The sequence below is a fragment of the Crocodylus porosus genome, unplaced genomic scaffold, assembly GCF_001723895.1.
Source record: "Crocodylus porosus isolate Cpor-Errol unplaced genomic scaffold, CroPor_comp1, whole genome shotgun sequence".
In the NCBI taxonomy this organism is placed as follows: domain Eukaryota; kingdom Metazoa; phylum Chordata; order Crocodylia; family Crocodylidae; genus Crocodylus; species Crocodylus porosus.
In genome coordinates, this window is record NW_017728949.1 from 17,994,532 (window position 1) to 18,014,613 (window position 20,082).

The 20,082-nt window shown below is 41.3% G+C and overlaps 1 protein-coding gene across 9 annotated transcripts in view; it reads right to left on the reverse strand.

Moving 5' to 3' along the window:
- Window positions 1–20,082, reverse strand: part of COL6A3 (collagen type VI alpha 3 chain) — an 89,896-nt gene that overhangs the window by 31,135 nt on the left and 38,679 nt on the right. For 7 of the 9 annotated variants that reach the window (XM_019553721.1, XM_019553720.1, XM_019553718.1 and 4 more), the window contains 21 exons: window positions 19,442–19,534; window positions 18,682–18,735; window positions 17,494–17,565; window positions 16,295–16,321; window positions 16,130–16,174; window positions 15,981–16,034; window positions 14,740–14,802; window positions 13,706–13,771; window positions 13,281–13,334; window positions 11,292–11,327; window positions 10,266–10,328; window positions 9,795–9,857; window positions 7,686–7,748; window positions 4,956–5,018; window positions 4,064–4,114; window positions 3,859–3,894; window positions 3,691–3,753; window positions 2,444–2,506; window positions 323–355; window positions 184–220; window positions 78–89 (listed from right to left, as the gene is read on the reverse strand). In XM_019553721.1, the coding sequence (XP_019409266.1) occupies window positions 78–89; window positions 184–220; window positions 323–355; window positions 2,444–2,506; window positions 3,691–3,753; window positions 3,859–3,894; window positions 4,064–4,114; window positions 4,956–5,018; window positions 7,686–7,748; window positions 9,795–9,857; window positions 10,266–10,328; window positions 11,292–11,327; window positions 13,281–13,334; window positions 13,706–13,771; window positions 14,740–14,802; window positions 15,981–16,034; window positions 16,130–16,174; window positions 16,295–16,321; window positions 17,494–17,565; window positions 18,682–18,735; window positions 19,442–19,534 (1,111 nt within the window). Of the gene's footprint in view, window positions 1–77; window positions 90–183; window positions 221–322; window positions 356–2,443; window positions 2,507–3,690; window positions 3,756–3,858; window positions 3,895–4,063; window positions 4,115–4,955; window positions 5,019–7,685; window positions 7,749–9,794; window positions 9,858–10,265; window positions 10,329–11,291; window positions 11,328–13,280; window positions 13,335–13,705; window positions 13,772–14,739; window positions 14,803–15,980; window positions 16,035–16,129; window positions 16,175–16,294; window positions 16,322–17,493; window positions 17,566–18,681; window positions 18,736–19,441; window positions 19,535–20,082 lie in introns of all 9 variants that reach the window. The other 2 variants (XM_019553716.1, XM_019553719.1) reach the window with 2 other exon arrangements.

The window sequence follows — 20,082 nt, forward strand, 5'->3', positions numbered from 1 at the left end:
TGATTCATACCATTTGAGCATCTGGCCATTAATATAGAAAATCTGGACAAAAAAATAATAAATTAGAAATGACTTACCATAGCAGCAAGCTGCAAATAATAAAAAAAAGTTGGTCAGTTACTTCAGTTTATACAACATGATCAATTGAGCTACAGAAATACAACATAGCATGGGTATACTCACGACATTTGTCTTTGATGTTCCGAACAAGTGCACATTCCTTTAGAAAAGAGGTAAATGAAAAAGAGAAAGCTATTGCATACTGTAATGCAGAAAGATATTTCAAAACAATATGGAAACAGAAAAGTAATATTCAACTTACATCTCTGGCTTCTCCTCTATCACCCCTAAGTCCCTGTCAAAATTTTAAAAAAACAGAAAAAAATGAATTAAAACATGGAAGTCACCTAGACTTATTGCTTACTCATGAACTGTCCAGGTATAAATAGAAAACTCTGCACATTTTAATTTCCTTTGCCAGGAATTGCCTTTCTAAACTTGACACACACTCCTTACTATGTAATTTATAATTGCACAGCATTGTTGTTGCAATTAAGCTAAATTTCATGTGGTTGAATTTCATCCCTGTGCAGAAGGTGAACATCAGCTGAGTTCTTAAAAACAGGGGATTCATGATGCTCCTGAACTTTGGGCTGATCCTGGGTGAATGGCTGAATATCACTGTGCAAGTGTTTGGGATCCATTATGTTTTGCCAAAAAAGAGTATGCAGCTTGGTGCTGAGACAATAAGAAGCCTTCCCTCCCACACTTCAGTTTCTAGGCTTGTGTTTTCACACTGATCCTGGAAGCTCTTTGCTAAGATGACTGCCAGAAAACAGATTGAGGGCAATGCATTTCAGTGGGTGCTTCTACACATTTAATGCATAGTGGTTGCTGCACGTAACATTTAGTACTTGTATAATCAAGTAGTAAATTAGTATGCAGTAACTAGAATTACTGCACAGTAGTGCCATTGAATGCCCTTTTAGTGACACTACTGCACACTAGCCTAATAATACTGTGCAGTAGCATATTAGCACTGTTTGTGTGGTGCCGGGATATTGCACAGTATTATTAGGCTACCGCACAGTTAGCATCTCATGTAAATGCACCCACTGAAGGCAGAAGGGTGGCTAGTGGGTCCACCTGCTCAGAAGAAATTGCATGCAACTCATGTACACTCTTGATCAGGCAGCTTGCACACTAACTGTTGGTGAGCTCTGCAAGACCATCTTGTAGAACAGTTGTTCTTTCACATGCTGCACTAGCTGGCATGGGACTTACCCCGTGCCAGATACCCTTTTCTGCCCAAAGCTGCCACAAAAGGAAAACTGGCTTGTCAGTTTAAGGGAAAAGGAAGTGACACAACATACTAGGCACTTGACATAACTAGCCTGTAGCTATCAAACAAAGACTCCAGGATGCATGCCAGCAGCTCAAGAGATCCCAGCAGAGTAGGCATACTGGTAACTTCCTGCTACTTTAAAAAACAAGTAACCACACAGTCTTGTCACCTGCCCAGGATTCCTGCAGCTGCAGGCTTGGCAACCTGTCCCCAAAACCTCTGAGGACTAGGTTTCTGTGTGCTTACACTGTTATGAAAAGGGCTTGGGTTTAACTATTTTATTTGGCAGGTTTCCATCTGATCAAATGCAGCAAAGGAAAAATCCTACAAGGAACAACAAAAGCCCAGATGTCAGAAAAATAAGAGCTGAGAAATTCTGTATTGTCCCTTGATGACTAGTCCCACATATGAAAAGAGAAAGGACCTAGGTCTTGTGACAGGGGCAAAAGGTTCTACATCCAGAATAAAGACAAAGACTACATTTCCCACTCTCTCTCCAAGCCCACTCACAGCTAGATATGCACATGCAAAGACCATTTATTTAATGATACTTAAGTTTCCGCACTGGTTTAACAGATATTTAGGCCAGAAGGGACAATTATGTTAAACTAGTAATTTACAGGACAAAATCCAAACAATCTCAACCCATAGCTCTTATATTAAGCTGATAGTATATGGAAGGGTAAGAGTTCACCACAATATCCAAGATAGCTTATATGTGGTACTAAGCACAAAAGATTCAACAAGTTCCTAGATAAGACTTTTCATTGGTATGTTTCCACTGATAGCCTTTACTGTACTCAAGAGTGCTCAGACATCTGCCTTCTCCCTTGCATCGCTCATTGTACCTTAAGCAATGTGAAATTTCCAGTGATAACAGCAAGTTAAGTACTTAAAGTAAGAATCATGACAAGTGGTACAAGATAAGTTAGGAGGAAATTGTTCAGTTTTAAGATGACGTGAGGTAAACCTGGGTTTATGTTAATTATTGGCATACAGGCTAAACATAAAGTGAAACAGCAAAGGAAATTTGGAGGCTCTCAGGGGGCAGTGGTGAAGCCTGTCTGTAGATTGTCTATTCATAACATGAGCACTTACAGGTGATCCTGCATATCCGTAGTCTCCTGGCTGACCTGGATCTCCGGGTTCTCCTGCATTTCCCTAGGAAAGAGTAAAGTAAATATCTCTGATTCATATTCTATATAACTAGGGGTCTACCTAAATCAATGGGGGACTTACCAATTTTCATGGGTTGATTGTGGCATAAAGATCTAATTTCGCAGTCTTTTGCGGTGGCCCCACCCCTTGGTGATGATTGGAAAGGCCCTACCCCTTGACACCAACTGGCAAAGAGGCCCCAGGGGAGGAAGGATGAGGGGGCAGCCACCACTTGACTGCTGGCTGCCCTTCGTGTAGCCCCACCCTTTAATTCTGATTGGCAGAAAAGCCCCAGTGGGGAAGAGAAGGGAGGAGGGGACAGCCAGCATCTTGTCTGCTGCTCATCACACCACACCAACCAGCACCTTCCCCCCAAGCAGTGAGGACTGCTGACTCTCAGTGTGGAGCCAGCATTTTATTTTTATTAAGGTTTCTTTTTGTTGTTGATTTCACAGAACTTGCACACCATTCCAGACTTCGCCGAAATTCCAAAACCCGTGAAACTGTGAATTAAGTAGGTCCCTACATATGAGCTCACACCAGCCTTGATGATTGCCCTAAATGCTCTTAAAAGCAAATAGAATCCAGAAGGTAGATAGGCGTTAATGAGTTAAGAGCATTATAGTCTATAGCACCGTAATGAAACAGCAAAGCAGGTTTATGAACAATGCACTGAAAAGCAGATTAGGGTTTTTTAAAGAGTAAAGGCATCTCTATATAAAGGCTGCTTCAAGAAAAATATTTTGTCCAGCTGACTATTTATGTTAATAAACCATTTAAGTGTGTCTATGTTTTAGGAGCAAAGTCATACCCAGGTAGAGAGGTTGAAAAGCAGTGGCATGCAGGAAGAATCCTCCTCCACCTTCCTGGTTTGCAGAACTGCTGTGGCATCAACATTCAGAGGTTATGTCAGGTAGTAGTTTATCTGTGGCATGCAAAACTATTCGCTGTGAGCAGAATGAACTCTGTGAGTACAGCTGAAAGCTCTAATGTAACTCAGAGCAAAATGTGGCCCAGCACATTTTTCTCCTGGAACTACACCATGACAGTACTGAGAATCCACAGGAGAATGGAAATGAGCTATCAGTGCTGTACGACAAACCTTCCAGATTCCTGGAACCAAGCAGCTTTCACTCCATTATTACCTAGGGGATTATGTGAAACGTTATATTGTGATAAAAGCTTACTCTGCGGCCTCTGTTGCCCTTGAGACCAAGACCTCCAGGACCACCACGGTCTCCAGATGCTCCCTATTTAAGAAACAGCATAAACAGTATTTAAAGTTCCAGGCTCCATGGTGCACAAACTGCTACGCTCTAAGAAATGAGCTGTAAATTACATTAGCTGCTTGATACCTTTTGTCCTGTGGGTCCTGGGAAACCTCTTTCTCCCTGAAATACAGAAGAGTTCATTAAAATTAACTTCAGTGAGATCTCTAAAAAGCTGATCTACACAGATCCAACTATAGAGTGTAGACCCCTGTTAGCTCCAATATTTACGGGTAATTTTTAAGCTCCATGAAGCTCTACTATTAGACAGACACAGGGAGGTTTGATATACCTTTTTGCCTTTAGGTCCTGAAGCACCAGTTGCACTTTGTCCATCTTCTCCCTAAAATTAGCAAAAACAACAGCAACAAAATTACTATGTATTACACATGTGCAGGGAACAAGACTGGACACTGCTTGCATGATCCTGCAGACTCTTAACCTAACACATATACAAGCACTTGCAAAATTAGGACTTGTGTTTGTTCTTCCTTATTCCTCCTCCTCAGCTTCTGTCCCACATGGAGTAAGGGGAATCAGGCCCTGTGACGTGATACCTACAGTTGACTTTTAAGGATGGTTGTATGCATTAAGTTTAGGATACTAGGAACTTGGGGTATCCATCCGGGCTTTGTGCAATGGGTCAGGAAAAACAGACACCACTTATGGGGTGGTGCTATCCCTCTGCAACTGGGTAAGTTGGAGCTATATAGAGAGGTTGTAGTCCATTCATAGTATCGAATGAAGGAGGTTGTTGCCTACAGAAGCTTATACAACAAGTTAGTCTCTCTATGGTGCCACCATAGAGATAGAGATAGCAATACTTCCTGTACTGTTCAATATATCCACAAACAGAGAGAGTAGTTAGTGTCTAAGGTACAATATATCCATTCCACTCCTGCTCACTGTGAAGTATTCTAGGATATTAATAGTTTACAAGAGACAAAGGAATCAACTAACAGTATCCATACAGCAGTGTAAAACCTCCTCCTGAAAGTGACTGCCATCTTTAAAAAAATTAACACACAAGTAAAACACTGAGGCATAATTTTTCTTTGTATCTTTTACAATGAGCTATAGAGAGGGGATAGCAGGAAGCCAATTCTTTGCTTCAGGCAATTTTGCCAATCACATAAGAAGAGGCATGGACCACAACCCTTAGAAGTGTTCAAGTCCATGCTTACTGTTTCTCCTCGTTGGCCGGGAAATCCATTTGGTCCTGGGGGTCCGGAATCACCAGGTTCACCCTGAAAAGGGTAGTAAAGTTTTAGCATACAACAAAATGTAAAATTTGACTTATTTCTCTCAGTCTCCCCAGTTATACCTTGGTTCTATTCTACAGATTGTCCTGCAGTATTCCCTACCAGGAAGAAATGCATGGCCATGTTCATACGACCAAAAGTGTATGAATCGAACTCTGCTTGTTCTTTTGCCTGACCAGCCATTTCACAGACGCTGATAGTGTGATTTAGGAGTCCTGCCAAATCCTGCCCAATGTGCCACCATTTGTTGTACACCATTCCATACCAAACCATTACATACCAGACAGTGTGTGTGTGTGTGTGTGTGTGTGTGTGTGTGTGTGTGTGTACACAGCATAACAGCTATAATGATCATGAAGTAAAGAAAGATTCAGATCATCATCTGGTGTCAGTTAACAAAAGCAGTGTAGTTTTACTGACAGATACCAGCTGAGGAAACAGCTCAGAACAAGGCTTACCAGTCTCAAAGACATTCACATTCTAAAATATACCTTTTAGGGCCTTGTTACATATTGTACTTTGAGCTGCTAAACTGTTAATTGTTTTTAGTGCTAGCTCAGGTTCACAGCAGTTGCACCTTGGCTGTCTCCACACGAGCAGGGGCATGCCTTTGCAGAAGTACAAATAGTAGCACCAAAAATTTGTGCTGCTAGTTTGTGCCTTAATGCATTCCCCTGTCCATTTGCTTTGTAGCAGGACAAGTTGTCCCACTCCTCTATATGTTGCAGGGGGGGCTGCCTGGAGCACAGGGTGCCTCAGCAGAGGCTAGCCACCCCCTGAGCTGAAGCACTCTGTGCCCCAGACCGCTGGGGATCAGCACATGGAGATAGGGGACTGGCAGGCCAGGGCTGCCTGCTCCCCCATCTCTGTGCACTGTGGAGCCCCACGCTAAGGCACCCTGTGTCCCAGCCACTCCCTGGCTGTTTAGGGCACAGTGTGCCTTAAGATGGGGAAGCAAGCAGGCAGGCTGCTCCCCCATCTCCATATGCCTCAGCACAGGGGTTTCACTGTGGAGCCCCCAATCTGAGGCACATGGAGCCCCTAAGTGGAGGGAAGCTCCCAGCCACAGAGCAGCTGGCTGCAGCACAGTGTGCCCTGAGACAGGGGAGCAGACAGCTCTGAAGCAAATGGAGACAGCAGAGCAGCCAGTTGAAGGCACCCTGCAGCACCACAAACCATGAATGCCTCTATGTCTGGACTCAGCCATTAAGGCTAAATATCTTCTCTGACTGCCCCTACCTACACAACTGTGACTTTTTACTAGAGGGTGGTAAACAGAGGCTTCAGTAAGACTTACAGCTGTGAGTTGCCACTACAGGGCTCATGAGACAGAGTAGACTTCCATCCCTGCTCTAGACAGGGGGCATATGAGAGATGTGTTGGGGAGGGCAGGGGACCTGGGATGAGGGATGGGGATGGATAATGAAACAGGAGGAAGGGTGGTGAAATGAAGGAAGTCAGCCACTGAAGGATAAAATCAGAAGTAAAAAAAAAAAGGAAAAAAAGAATTTAAAAAGAAATAGAGCATGTAAATTAAAGGCCTCATGTCTAAATAAACTGGGATTTGGGATTGGGTGTAGGAGATCCTAGTTGTTCTTCTGAGGTGGCTAAGAGGTGGGAACAGAGAGGGAAAGCTCTTTTGGGGGAACTCAGCCCCTGCCCTGGGAAGGAAGCCCCTGCTCATGGGGACCCAACCTGGCCCCTTACCTTGTTCCTCCCCCAACCCCATACACCCCACTCTTGGACCCATCTGTGCCCTGTGACCTGGCTAGCTGTCATGTGCTCTGCAGGCTGTTTGCATGGGGTTGTACCCCTTGGCATGGGACATTAGCACCCCAAGGAGCAGGAGAAGGAATTGGCTTGATGCCAGAACCGCCCCCTGGGCAGTAGAATTCAGGGGGTGGAACGTTTGTCCACACAGAACAGGAGGTGGCAGGAAGCAAAGAGTGCATCCTGGGATGCTGGAGGACTACAGCTTGAGTAGCTTATCTATGGGGAGTGGCCACACATTAATGGAACATAAACTGGGTAACACGGATCAAAGATAAATCTGCCCTGGAATGGTGTAACTTTAAACTGCCTAAAGTGTGCTTAAAACTAGTTTCAGGTGTTAATGTGTGTGGACAATACAGCAGCTGCCTAAAATTAATACGTAACAAGGTCCTCAGTTAAATGAACTCAGATTCTAGCGAAACAGCCAGAGACCTGGGCTCTGCTTTGTTTCATCTCATGCCTTTCCATCGGAGGACAAAACACAGTTTACTAAAAGTCTGTTGATTGACAGTATCATAACAAATTTAAACTTGGATTTGGCAACTTTTCATTGCTGTTTTAGGGCACAGACAAATGCATACTTGGAGCTGCTTCAAAAGGGTGAGCAAGCTACTTCACACAACTTTCAGCTAAAGTTAAGCTGTAACAGTTAGCCTGCATGAGTGATGTAGCAAATCTCCTCCAGCTTTACCCCTACTTTATCCAGCTTCAAAGTTGGAGTAATTTAGTTCATTTCTATCACTAGCACACATTACTGCTGCAACACAACAGTTGCTGCTCATTCCCAAGTAGGGGCTCCTTCCGCCCTTCTGAGGTTGCTCCAAATATAATTTTGTCCAGACCCTTAGATGTCCATGCTCAGCATTTTTCAGGAGATACCTTTCGTCCAAAGGGACCAGTCCTGCCACGTTCTCCAGGTGGTCCAGCAGCACCTCCAGAACCCTGAAGGAGAAAGACAAGATCTTAAGTTTTGCAACCTGTCAGTAAAGCTTAGTAAATTGCATCTAGACATTTATTAATAACAATATCAGGTACAACAAATCATAAAAAGATTTTGTATAAGAGTGGAAATCCCTTATTACCTATTAAGTCTGACATCTACAACAACTCTGCAAAGAGTTCAAATGCTCAGTCCTCCTTCATTTAATAGGCATTATGGGTCTATTTCACCAATTCAGTATATAAATAGACTTAGGAGCCTAATACAATTCTATTACAGCCTAACTGAGTCTCTGGAAAACCATTAATAACAAAGTTTGGTGAGTCCACCTACTCTTCACTGCTCTTTTGTGACACAGTGTTAAGCACATGAGGATGATGCGTTACAAAAGACTTGCAATATGGGTTTTCAGGCACTTGAACAGGGTGGAATAAGATCACACTGAAGCATTTAAACTACGTAGATGCCCAATAGGTAGAACAGAATTTGACCCTAAGCAACAAAATCTCCTTAGTGACATTGTTAATTTTAGTCTATGTTGTCTTCAGAGGAAGTTAATCATTTTTTATTTCACCATATTGCTGTTATGAACCCAAGACCTGTTCTGCAGTCTTGCCTCAGGCAAAACTCTCACTGTCATGAAGAGAAATTTTTGACTGTACAGTAATTATTATGTATCAAGATGTCTGATCCAAAGGACCAGTTTATTTTAATTCAGTTTCACATCTCCCAGGTGTGCTTGCAGCTCCCAGGTGATATTCTACACAGGTATGAGCAAGTAAAAGTAACAAATGAGCCTTTGTTCTTGCATTCAATAAGCATTACATTAGGCACCTGCATTTTGACTAAGGTGGATAAGCATGTCTGAGGTACCTGCTGCTTACAACATCCTCCTCCCCACGCAAGTATGGTAAGTGTGCATGGGAGGACTCAAGGGCAGAAGAAGGAAAAAGAAACATGGGGCTCTGCTTATGAATGGTAAGAAAAGAAAGCTCTAGAAGAGACCTTGGTGCAACCAAAGTTTGTTCTACTGTTTTATAAGTGACTGTGGATGCATCTACACATCGCCTACATCGCCGTGGTGACACACTACATTGCCATAAGGCAAGCTATGGCAACATAACAATCACATGAGTCCACACATGATTGGCAGCTACTTCACCATAGCAGCACGCTCCCCTGTCTTAGCATGCCGCTACAGTGAAGTATCAGTGAAATTAAACCGTGCACCATGCGCATGGTGCAGTACAGGCAATTACTGTGTCATGCTTCAGTACTTCCAAAAGAAAGTACTAAAACATGGCACCATAGAAACATCACCATAAATCAACATGTAGACATGCCCTCTATCACTTAATCCATTCTGCCCCATTTTTAAGCTGAATGGATGAAGTGACACGGTAACAGCAGGAACAAATGAGTAGCTGTCACACCAAGTGAGTCACACTTGGAAATATGCAGTGTTGTGCAATCCATATTTTTGTTTTCCAAATTCTAAATACAGAACATCCATGACAACTGCCACTAAGAGTCCAATAAAAATAAAATACTGTCATGGTTTTAAAATGATATTTTAGACTGCAACTCCTGCTTATGTTGTATTATCCCCTCTAAAAAACCTATGCCATGCTCCCTCTTCCATACTAGGAATAATTAGGAGCTGCTAGTAATACCATTCGCACATTATAATTCTTACGTATCAATTTTTGAACTGTCTTAAGTCAGAACAAACCAGTTCCCAAAGTACTGACTTTCTTCAATCCAATTCTCCATCCAGACAGCACTTTTAAAAGGAGTTTGCTTGAGAAAAAGATTCAAATGCAATCCAAAGCTGATTCAGTGAATTTAAAATTATCATTCATTTTTAAGCCAGCAGCTAATGGAACTTTAGAATGAACTAAGAATAATGTTTTATTAATTAGGCAGAAAGAGAAAAGCAGTAGGTGAAGTCAGTGGGAAGATTTTTATTGACTTCCATTAAATCACACCAAGTAAGACTGTCTGAAGCATTTTTTGATGTCTGAGCAAGATCAACGAGAAAAATTTACCCTTGGTCCTGGCAGGCCTTGTTCTCCTCTCATACCTGGAGTTCCAAGCTGACCAGGAGGACCCTGTATATGAAAAAAAGTTCAGACTGTAAGAGATAGAAGATTAAAGACCTAAAGTTTGTTAATATGAGACAGCAAGGAATATCAAGACCAAAAGACAAATTTTAAACTATCCAACCAATTCTCTCCTTGAATGGTGCAATCAACACCCTCATTTTGAGAGGTGATACGTGTTCTGGGATTGGAGTACTTGGGTCTCCGGTGTCCTATGGGTCTCTGGTGAACATAGTGTAAGCCAGAGATCATGAAATCAAATCCCCTTGCAGTGGTCTTAAGAGTGATTATGGAGCAATTTTGAAAACAATTACATAGGACAATTGCAAGGTATGGCATATGTCAGTAGGAAAGTAAAGGATACAACGTATCAAAGCAAGCATATTTAGTCTTGAACAGTCTGTAAAATCTACTAACCTGAACCCCTCTTCTTCCCTGTTCTCCTGCTTGTCCTGCTTGTCCTGGTGTACCTTTGGGACCCTTAAAATACAATGCAATACAATGCAGGTTAGAATGGGCTGGTATGATATAGAGCATGGGGACTACAAGCAAGCTAGGGCTGTGAGGACCCTCTCTTTATTGCTGGTTAGGAAGTGAGAGCTCCATTTTGTTTAACAGTAATATGAGGTTACAGCACAGAAACGGACCTATGTGTATGCTAAGGCTGTTTTACTTCATTCTGGCACCGTAAGAAGGCCTTGGTATAAAGGTGAGCAAACACTGAACATTAATGTATATTAATGTTTTATGCATAGTCAATTACATGCATTCAGGGGTATATTTTCACATTTGTTCTTCTGTTTGACTTCCCACAAAAGCTAATCTTAAAATGTCACCCAGTTACCCCTGCTCCAGTAAATGATTATAGGTTTATGATTCAAAAACTTGATCTTGACAGGTGCTGAGCACTCTGAAGACCTATTTACTTCAGTGGAAATCAGGGGCCCCTGAGGAGATGCTCAGTATTTTCCAGTATGAAGCCTTTCTGATACACTTCTTATTCAAACCTTTGCCACTTCATTCCTCTTTTCCTTATCTAAAGAATACCCAGCCAGAGGGACATAAAACACTGAGGGACTGTTTCTTGTCTGTTTACCATGGGATTGCTCCTACTGATTGATACCCATGGGTCCATACTTTGTATAAGAGAAGGGTAGAATTGCTGATGACTAGCCTGAATGGAAATTAGTTTGAAGACCACCATTCTGCACATATGGGGGCCCAGTTTTACAAAAGCAACAAGACTGGAAGGGGCTGCAAAGTGTGAGGGAAGAAAAGAAGACAGAAACAAGACTCAAATATCCTTCTATTGTGCATATCACTCCTACCTCACTGGTTAAAACATGTTCATTCTGCATCACTTATTCTATCTCCAGTGTAAAAAGACTGCCTGTAATAAACTGTGAGTCCTTGTAGTTACAGCACACTGCTTTGAATACTTACTTTGGGTCCTGGGGGCCCTCTTCGTCCTACAACACCCTGCAAATCAATAAATCACAACAAATCATGTCAAATGAAGCACCTTAACCTCACTGATTACTAACAGCTTACACTCTGAATTCCTTTAAGCATGTGCTCATGTGAGCAGCATGGGAGCAGTGTTTCAAGGCAGTGGAGGAAGGTTTCTCTGCAGGTTTCAGGCTCACCAACTAAAAGAGCAATGGCTTCCTATTTTCCCTTTTACAACTAAGAGCCTGCTTCTACTGCCCTTTCCATCAGTGTAAATCAGGACCAACTGAACTTGTGTTAGAGTTACTTCAGTGGAAATTAGATCAAAATTAGATTTTTAAAGTCTATGAAAAGTGTGAAGAAGTTCCTTTGAGGAACTTAACTCCTGCTCAGAGTTGTAAGGGAAATATGAAGTAAGGCCAGAAGTAAAACAGGTCTCTCTCAGCACAAATACTTAGGCTTTCCAAATCTCTATGGACCAGATCCTTAACTGAGGATCCAACCCATTGTAATATGAACTGCAACATCAGCAAAAATATGCACCTTTGAGTCTGAAGGTGTAAATGTATTAGAGAAGTTAACATGGGAGTCTATAGTACACAATTGTTCAAACAAATCTAGATAGGACATACTAATAGGGATTGGTCTTTAAACAGGTGCATTTATATGTCCATTAATGCATTTTAGTTAATGTGCATTAAATCTAGTACCTCCATTGTGTGCTACTAGGAAAATGTGTATTAGCTTGTCTTAATGTACATTAACTAAAGAGCACGGGGCACCCATAAATGAGTGCCGAGGTTGCTCTGACACACTGGAAATCCAGCACATCGGAGCAGACTCAATCGAATCTGCTGGATCATGGCAATTACTGCACTCCAGCAGCTTCCTGCATCTCATGTATCAGTGTCCCCATGCTTAAAAATGATAGTGGGGGCACTTGAACTAAAGCTCATCAAACAAGCTTTAGTTCAAAAGCCCTTCTTCCCCCTATTTTAAAGCATGGGGACACTGATACATGAGACGTGGGGGTACTTTGAGTGGCTCTCAGAGCCACTCAAATTAAAGCACTGTCCCCTCCCACCCCCGGAGCACATGTAAAAGTGCCCATGGTTTTTAAGTGACGCTTAATGAGCATTACCGTATTTTAATGAGCATTACCGTATTTTAGCACTATTTTTTAGTGACCCTTTAATGAGTGGGAGGCAGGTTGGATCTCCAGTATCTAGATGTGAAGAGGGATTTAACTTAATCTGTTTGCACACTGGTTTTACATTGATATAGTGTCAGCATCAGGCACTTGTTCTGGAATGTGTATAGTGTATTCTTCATATGATCTCCACTCAGCATTGCCATCGAGGGATTGGTCTTTAAATGGGAGCTCTCTACTACAGATCAAAGATCTTCACACGTAATGTTTGTAACACTCATTTTGTTTCAACATTGGGTAATAAGATAGTGTTATTCAATTTTCTTCATATCCTGATTTTTTTGGCAAAGCTTACTTGCACATTTGCATGTTTGCTAAAGTGATGAAAGAGAGGCCAAAGCTGCAGAATTTATACCCAGCTTTCAACTTTCCTGAAGTTTGATTTGGGATTTTGGTTTGGACCTATCCCTAATAAAAAAATACACAAATCAGAGTTTTAAAAATGACAGCAGTTGTTTAAATATTGTGTCTTAATCCCACCTAAACAAAATAATAAAAAAAAGATCTTTAATCCTAACATTTCTACTCAGTCCTTATTCAGGAAAAACTCCAATTGATTTGGGGCTTTGGGAATTTGGATTCAACAAAGATGGAAGCAAAATAGTACGATAAGGTACAGCCTGTCATTATTAAACAGAACTGACCTAAGTGACAAAACTCTCTCTTCTTCCTTTGGCTTCCATTCAGTATAATTTGACTGGAAGATTTCCCTTCCATTGTACTGGATGCTTTCTGAAAGAAGTGTTTATAATTCCAGACTTAAGGATACTTACATTCTTTCCAGGTCCACCAAGGGAACCTGGTGCCCCATCTACTCCTGGATCTCCCTAGAATAAATAAAAATGCAGGTCACTCAAAAAGTTCCATTTTGATCAAATAAAACATTTAGGTGTGAGCTTGATTCCTCATTTCTAAAAGAATATAAAACAAATTTCAAAATAAGGATCTGTTTTGAAATTAAAAATGAAAATGCTTCAGTCCAATAAGGATTTGTTAATTTTCCCCTAAAGAGCAAAGTACCATTGAAATTAACATCTTCATGTCAAAAGTCTTGATGTCAATATGCTGGCGTTTTCTAATGGAAAATATTCATTCTGAAAATGTCTAACTGGCTCTGGTTTATCCACATGTGTTTGCAGTGTTCTATTTTCTTGCTGTTTTTGGTCTATCATACAGTACAAAAAAATCAATACTTTACCATTGGGCCAATTTCACCCTTTGAACCTCTGGGTCCTCGCTGAGTGTTATCAACTCCATTCTCACCCTGAAAGCAGCAAAAGCAATGAAAAACACCTGTGTAAATGAGGCACTGACACATACATTATGAAAATGTTTTTCTATACTTCAGTGTTAACATTTTGTGTTTTACAATGAATTCTATGAAGTATTGGAACGGTAGCTTGAGCCATATATATTGCAAAGGAGAATAAAAAAAATCAGAAAGGACTGTTTATATAATGAAAGACTGTTTTCAAACAGTGCATAAATGGCCAGTTTAACATAAATCAATATCAAGAGACTTATGTTATCCAAATGTGGATCCCAGTCAGTCTGATGGCTATTACAATTGGCCCTTTCCTTTGTTCACGTAGTCACTTAATTATGATTCAGTACAGTATTGTCTTCATTGCAATTGCTTTACCCCCTCCACAATGTGGTTAGGGCCTGTGAAACATGTCAGATTTTTTTAGATCGGTCTCATGCAATGCAAAGTGGTTCATGTGTCTTCCTTATGTTATTCTGATTCCCTTTATGTGTCTATCAACATCATTTATTTAGACTTAAGTTGCGAGCTTCAAAACAGGAATGATTCTACTACTTAATTATGAATAAACATGTATAACTGTAATTTTTACTTCTCCAGTTTCTTAAGAAGCCATCGTCAATATGTTCAATGGGTCAGATTTGGGCAATCACCTGAAAACAGGCATAATGCTGCTGTATATACAGAAGCAACAACCATATTAATATGTGACCCTACTCTAGGAGTATGGGTGACACAAATATAACTCTCCTATCCAATCTGTTCTTAGAAAGGACCTCACTGTACAGTCCTAATGCAGATTGGGTCAGATTCACAGGCTAGTGTCTTCAAATGAAACACAAGGCCAAAGATCCAGCTCCTAAACAGTGGGAAGTCTGGGTGCAGAATTGTCACCTTAAAGAATGTGGCTAGGTCTGTGCAGGGAGCCTAGGGGATGTAAAACTTTATGAAGATTAAACACTATTTACCGGATCACCTCGAAGCCCACGATCGCCTCGTTCTCCTTTTCCTCCTTTAAACCCTTTATAACCCTTTAAGAAGATGTACAGAGAATTAGAAACACTGCAGAAAGACCTTACATGCTTATACCCAAGAATTATTAACATTAGCATTACTCAGAGCTTCAGCTGCAATCCACTTTGCCTCATTCAAGAGAAACTGCTTAAGGATGAAGTAAGGAGTATAGGCTTGCACTGAACTCAGTGTGTTTAACTCATGGAATCATACTGATCACTGGTCTTGGTACAAATCTTAATGAAAAAAGTATGAAGCCACTCATTAAGAAGACATCTGAACCTGGAGTTCAGCTGCATATATAGAATAGCCCAATAGTCCATGGACCTGGTCAGGGGAAGATCCCCTTAGTATATGAACAGGATCTGTTGATGTGGGACTGGCATAATGATTTCCTGCGCTCCTTAGCTATCTACTGACGTAAGGGATAAAGCCAGCAAAAGAAGATGTGGGCACAAGACTTCCCTATGCCAGGCTTTATTTCCTAGTATGGACAGGCATAGTGCGAGGGACTTAGGGTGGTAGACTGGTTAAAATGCCTTGCTATGGCTCCAGAGACATGTATTCCAGCTCTGCTCTGAACATACTAAAGGCAGTTCCAGTCAACCCAGGCATATATTCAAGCTGGGAAGCCACAGGCTTTCCATAGGCTATACAAGTGATCATCACTTAACCATAATAGCCTGATAGCCTGTCCATCTTGGGTGGACCTTTAACTTCTGATGGGGAGAAGGGAGACACGGCCAGGAAATTTCTCCACTCCAGAAATCCCCAATTGGTATAATACCTTTCAGAGGCTATAGAGAGCTGATGTCAATCAGAGCAGACTGACAGATGCTCTTCTACCTTGGAATCAGGCTGGTGCACAGTGAGCCAAAGCTGTGGGCTTATATCCATCTTTCTGCACCCCTTCAAAAATTGTACTATGTGGGCATGTCTACATGTTCATTAATGCATCTTAGTTACTGCACATTTAGTTTAGCACTTGCTTAATGAAGTACTAACTAAATGTGCAGTAACTAAGGTTTCTGCACCGTAGCGCCGATGCAGTTATTTTATGATACTTACTACGCAGTGGTATTTGGCTAATGCACAGTAAGCGTCTCATGTGGACTTGCCCTGTGTTCCTCAGCCCAGCCATGCACCGGGATGATTTATTTAACTATTCTGCATTAATCAACATAATAAAACATACCCTTTGTCCAGGATTTCCTTTCTCCCCAGAAAAGCCTGGTAGACCTTTGTTTCCCTGCCAAAGAAAAATGTATTAGTAAAATTCTGCTGCACGTAGGGAACAGGACCAAAGCTTCTCAGGAAACAAGAAAGCCAGTTGAAATGACTTACGTCTTCACCATCTATTCCATCCAGACCCATTTCTCCCAGTTCTCCCTATGGAATAAAAGCAGCACAGTGCAAAATGATTAAATGTATATAAAGGCGAAGGGGCAATATTCAAAGTGTCCACATATTACCAATCATTGTTGCGGTGTTTCCAAAAGACTTACATACCTTTTCTCCTGGGAATCCACGTGACCCCTGCAGACAACAGAGAACATACAATCACTTTTCCAAACAGACCTTCTATAGTGGCCTGCAGCTAAAGGAAGATGGGTTAGTCTTTCACTTGGTATGAACAGGAGCTGGAATGTGCTTCCATGATAAGACTAAGAAGACCTAAATAGGAGTAACTGAGGGACAGACTGAGTCTCGAAGTCTTGAGTAAATGGTGACATAGCTAAACAGCCCTGGGAAGGTTATTTACTATTCCCTCTAATTGTAGATGTTTCTAGAGTGCCTCCTTCCAGTAAACAGGTACTCTGACCAGTGAATAGTAGAGAGAGGATTGTCATGGCTCCACCCATTCCTTGACCTTCCTGGGCTTCCTCCCCATCTGAAGATCAGGGGCTCTACTCTATTACAGACCTAGATAAGATATGGATAGGTATTCACTAAGCAAAGGGACTGAACTAAGGTATCGCAGTCCTTTATTGATCTCATTTCTCTGGATAAGAATAAAATGTGGTCCTTCCAATTACTGCATTGCGGCAGATCAACCACAAATACTGTATATGAGGCAAAAGAGCCAGGGTGAAATCCCTTGGGCTGCGTTAAACAGCAGGCCAGAACAGGTTATTAGAATGGTCCCTTATGGCCTTAAAAATCTAGAATTAGTTGTAATAAAAGTTGCACTACTCCCCTAGTTCATGCTTTTATACATGGTCTCTCTTTTGAGCTGCTACTTAATGCATCTATTCAAAATCATAGTCATATCCTCACATTGCTCCCTGTCTCCCAGTTGTAGATTTCCTCTCCAACACAGTCTCAGAGCTGAGCCAAGACTCACACATGATCAGAGTGTTAAGAAGATTAAATTCCTCTCCCCTATGGTCCAATTCTAAAGCCACCCAGCAATAATATTATCTCCTCTGCAGGCTACATTTATGGGGTATTAGGTTTGCCTAAACAGTACTGTTCCTTCATGAGTACCATGCTGTCACATTACAATGCAATGGAATGATGATACCATGTAATATGCTTGAAGGCCTCACATTTCTGCCAGGGTAACATTTCTGTCTTCCAGAAATAGTCCTTTATTGCTTTGGCATAAGACTGTTAGCCAATGTAAGCTTGCTACAATGAAGCAGTGATACTGATTGACTCCTGTGGTGCATCTGGCTATAATACCTGTAGATTCATTAAAAACATACCTTAATTCCTCTTTGACCAGGACATCCTTGGAACCCCTGAGTTCCATTGACACCTGGTGGACCACGATCGCCCTGTCACAAAAAAGAAAAAATGAAACATTTGCCCTTTGTCTGCCATAGACCTCCTCCCCCTAACTGCTTTTATTGATATGCTTGACTTGTGGTTTTACAGTACTAGAATTTGAACATATACCAAAAGGCTATGTGTGCCCTAATATAATAATTACATAATTACATAATACAATGTATTAGTGCTTTTCAGAGGTCAGGCCCCAACAGGACATGCAGCTGCAGTGTACATTTCCTCCCACTATCCTGCCAATGACCTGTCATACTGCACTGAAGTTACATCTAGTCTTACAAATAACTGAAAAATACCATCCATGTCAAATGATGTCTAGGCTCTAAACTATGAAATCTTCTCATCACTGCTTCTCAAAACTGGGCTCTGGATGCATCTATAATGAAATCCTGCCCTTAAATACCCATACAAAGATCCCACTGCAACCAGTATCTGACAGCAAGATTTTGGCTTTTTTGTATTGTATTGTAAATCAGATGAAAAACGACAGCCAGCTGGCTTCCATCATTTTACCATGTGGTGTGAGGGACTAAGGGATGTTTATTCCTTTGGATATGTGCAACTTCATGATGAAGTAACCGTTTGGATGAAGAAATTAAAATCATGGGACTCATGCTATTATCACTGTTACTGTCTGATAGTCCAAAAATCAGATTGTAAAGGGCAGCAAAGTTACTCTACCTTAAGAAATTTCAAAATGAGCTCAGTATCAATCACTTTTGGGTATTCCGCCATTTTCATGGTCAGGTATCTTACTCCATTTGTTTGACTTTCTCTGTATAGCTGAAACCCTATTAACAGGACCTATGGTATACTTTTCACCCTGTCTTGGGTACAGTATGGCATGTAGTTGCACAAGCAAGAAGCAGAGCAGAGACTCAGAGTCTCTGTGGGAATGTCTACTTCACTCCACACTAGGCGTAATGCTATTTTGTCTAGCAACTAGGGGAGGCTGCAGGTAAAGCTTTTCCTACTCCCTGCCCTAGCCTAACCACTCTTTCACAGGAGGAAAAGACTCTGTTCCCTTCTCTGTAGGCAGAAACACAATCTGAGCAGTAGTGAAGAGAATAGCAGCTATAATTAAATATCTCTAGACAGGTACTTACTGGGCCTCCTTCATCACCAGGATACCCTCTGTAACCATTCTCACCTGGGACACCCTAAAAATAAACACACAGATGTTATTGTAGTTCCTTTTTTATAATACATGTTCTGCCTTTAAATCCCCATGCAAAATTCCCCTGGATCATCACAGAAGAGAGGCTTGTGTCATAATCTAATAAATCTATAAATGAATTTACCTAAAGAAGGAATCCATTTAGGACTTCCACAAACCATTTAACTGGCCTATGTAACTGCATAACACCATCACTCTGCCGCTAATTTTCTTTATCCTTTCCCTCTGCTTGTTTGTTTTTCCTGCTCATTGCATCTTGCTGTAAATTATACTGTAAGCTCCTTGAGACCAGGGTCTGTCTCCTGCTATGTATTTGGATAACATCCTTCAAGAAGGCTCTGATCCAGATTTGAGTCTTTAGGTACTTGTGGGATGAATATTAATGAATGAATAAAATTCTAAGGTAAAATGAGAATGATACCCTGCAGTTTCATAAGTGTTGCTTCAGATGACTATCTTTGAATATTCTACCTTCCCCCTTCATTTCCCACCCTGCAAAACTACAAAAAGGAAAACAGTACCATTTAAACTTGAAACCATATTAAATACAAACTTTAAAAAAAATAATAGCATATGCCCCTTTGAAGGTCAGAATGGATGGTAGTTGGATAAGCGCTACCTGTGTTCATTGATTTCTGTGCATAGCAGACTTCTGTTTGGAAATGATGAAACCAAATGAAGCAACATACCTTTGGTCCAATGGGACCTAGCATTCCTTTGTCTCCTCGCTGCCCAGAACACTTACATGGGATTCCACAGCAGTATCTTTCTGCAATGTTGCCCTAGAAAGAAACAAGCAAATTCAAAAGAAAGACATGGAAAATTTGTGCAGAACGTGAACTCTGAATGCAACATTAATTCTGACATAGATGTATGACACAGATGTTCGTAGGCTGCTATGTTATTTTTTCTGCATGTAAGTACACAGTCAAGGCAAGACCTCCTTCCCACGCCACCCTCCACCCCCCATCTTGCAATGGGCCCTATCAAGCAAAAGATCTCCACTGTAGAATGAGGAGCTATGTTGGTGTACATCTACAAACAGTTGATACGGCCTTATAAATAGGGCTGGACTAATACCAGGAGAAAACATTCACAGGTAGTCTAACTAGAATTCTGCTTCTGCTGTATTTGAATCATTTTGCCTTAGCATCTCATATATATTCATACAGACAAAGAGTTAGCCACACAAATGTTCATGGAAAGTGAATCCCAAGTGAATCTCTCAAAATGAGATTGAAACAAAGGGCTGCAAGCAATTCGTTCATCCAAACTAAGTTATACCATAAGGGAAACAAGCTGATTTATACTGAGGCCCAAGGAATTAGTT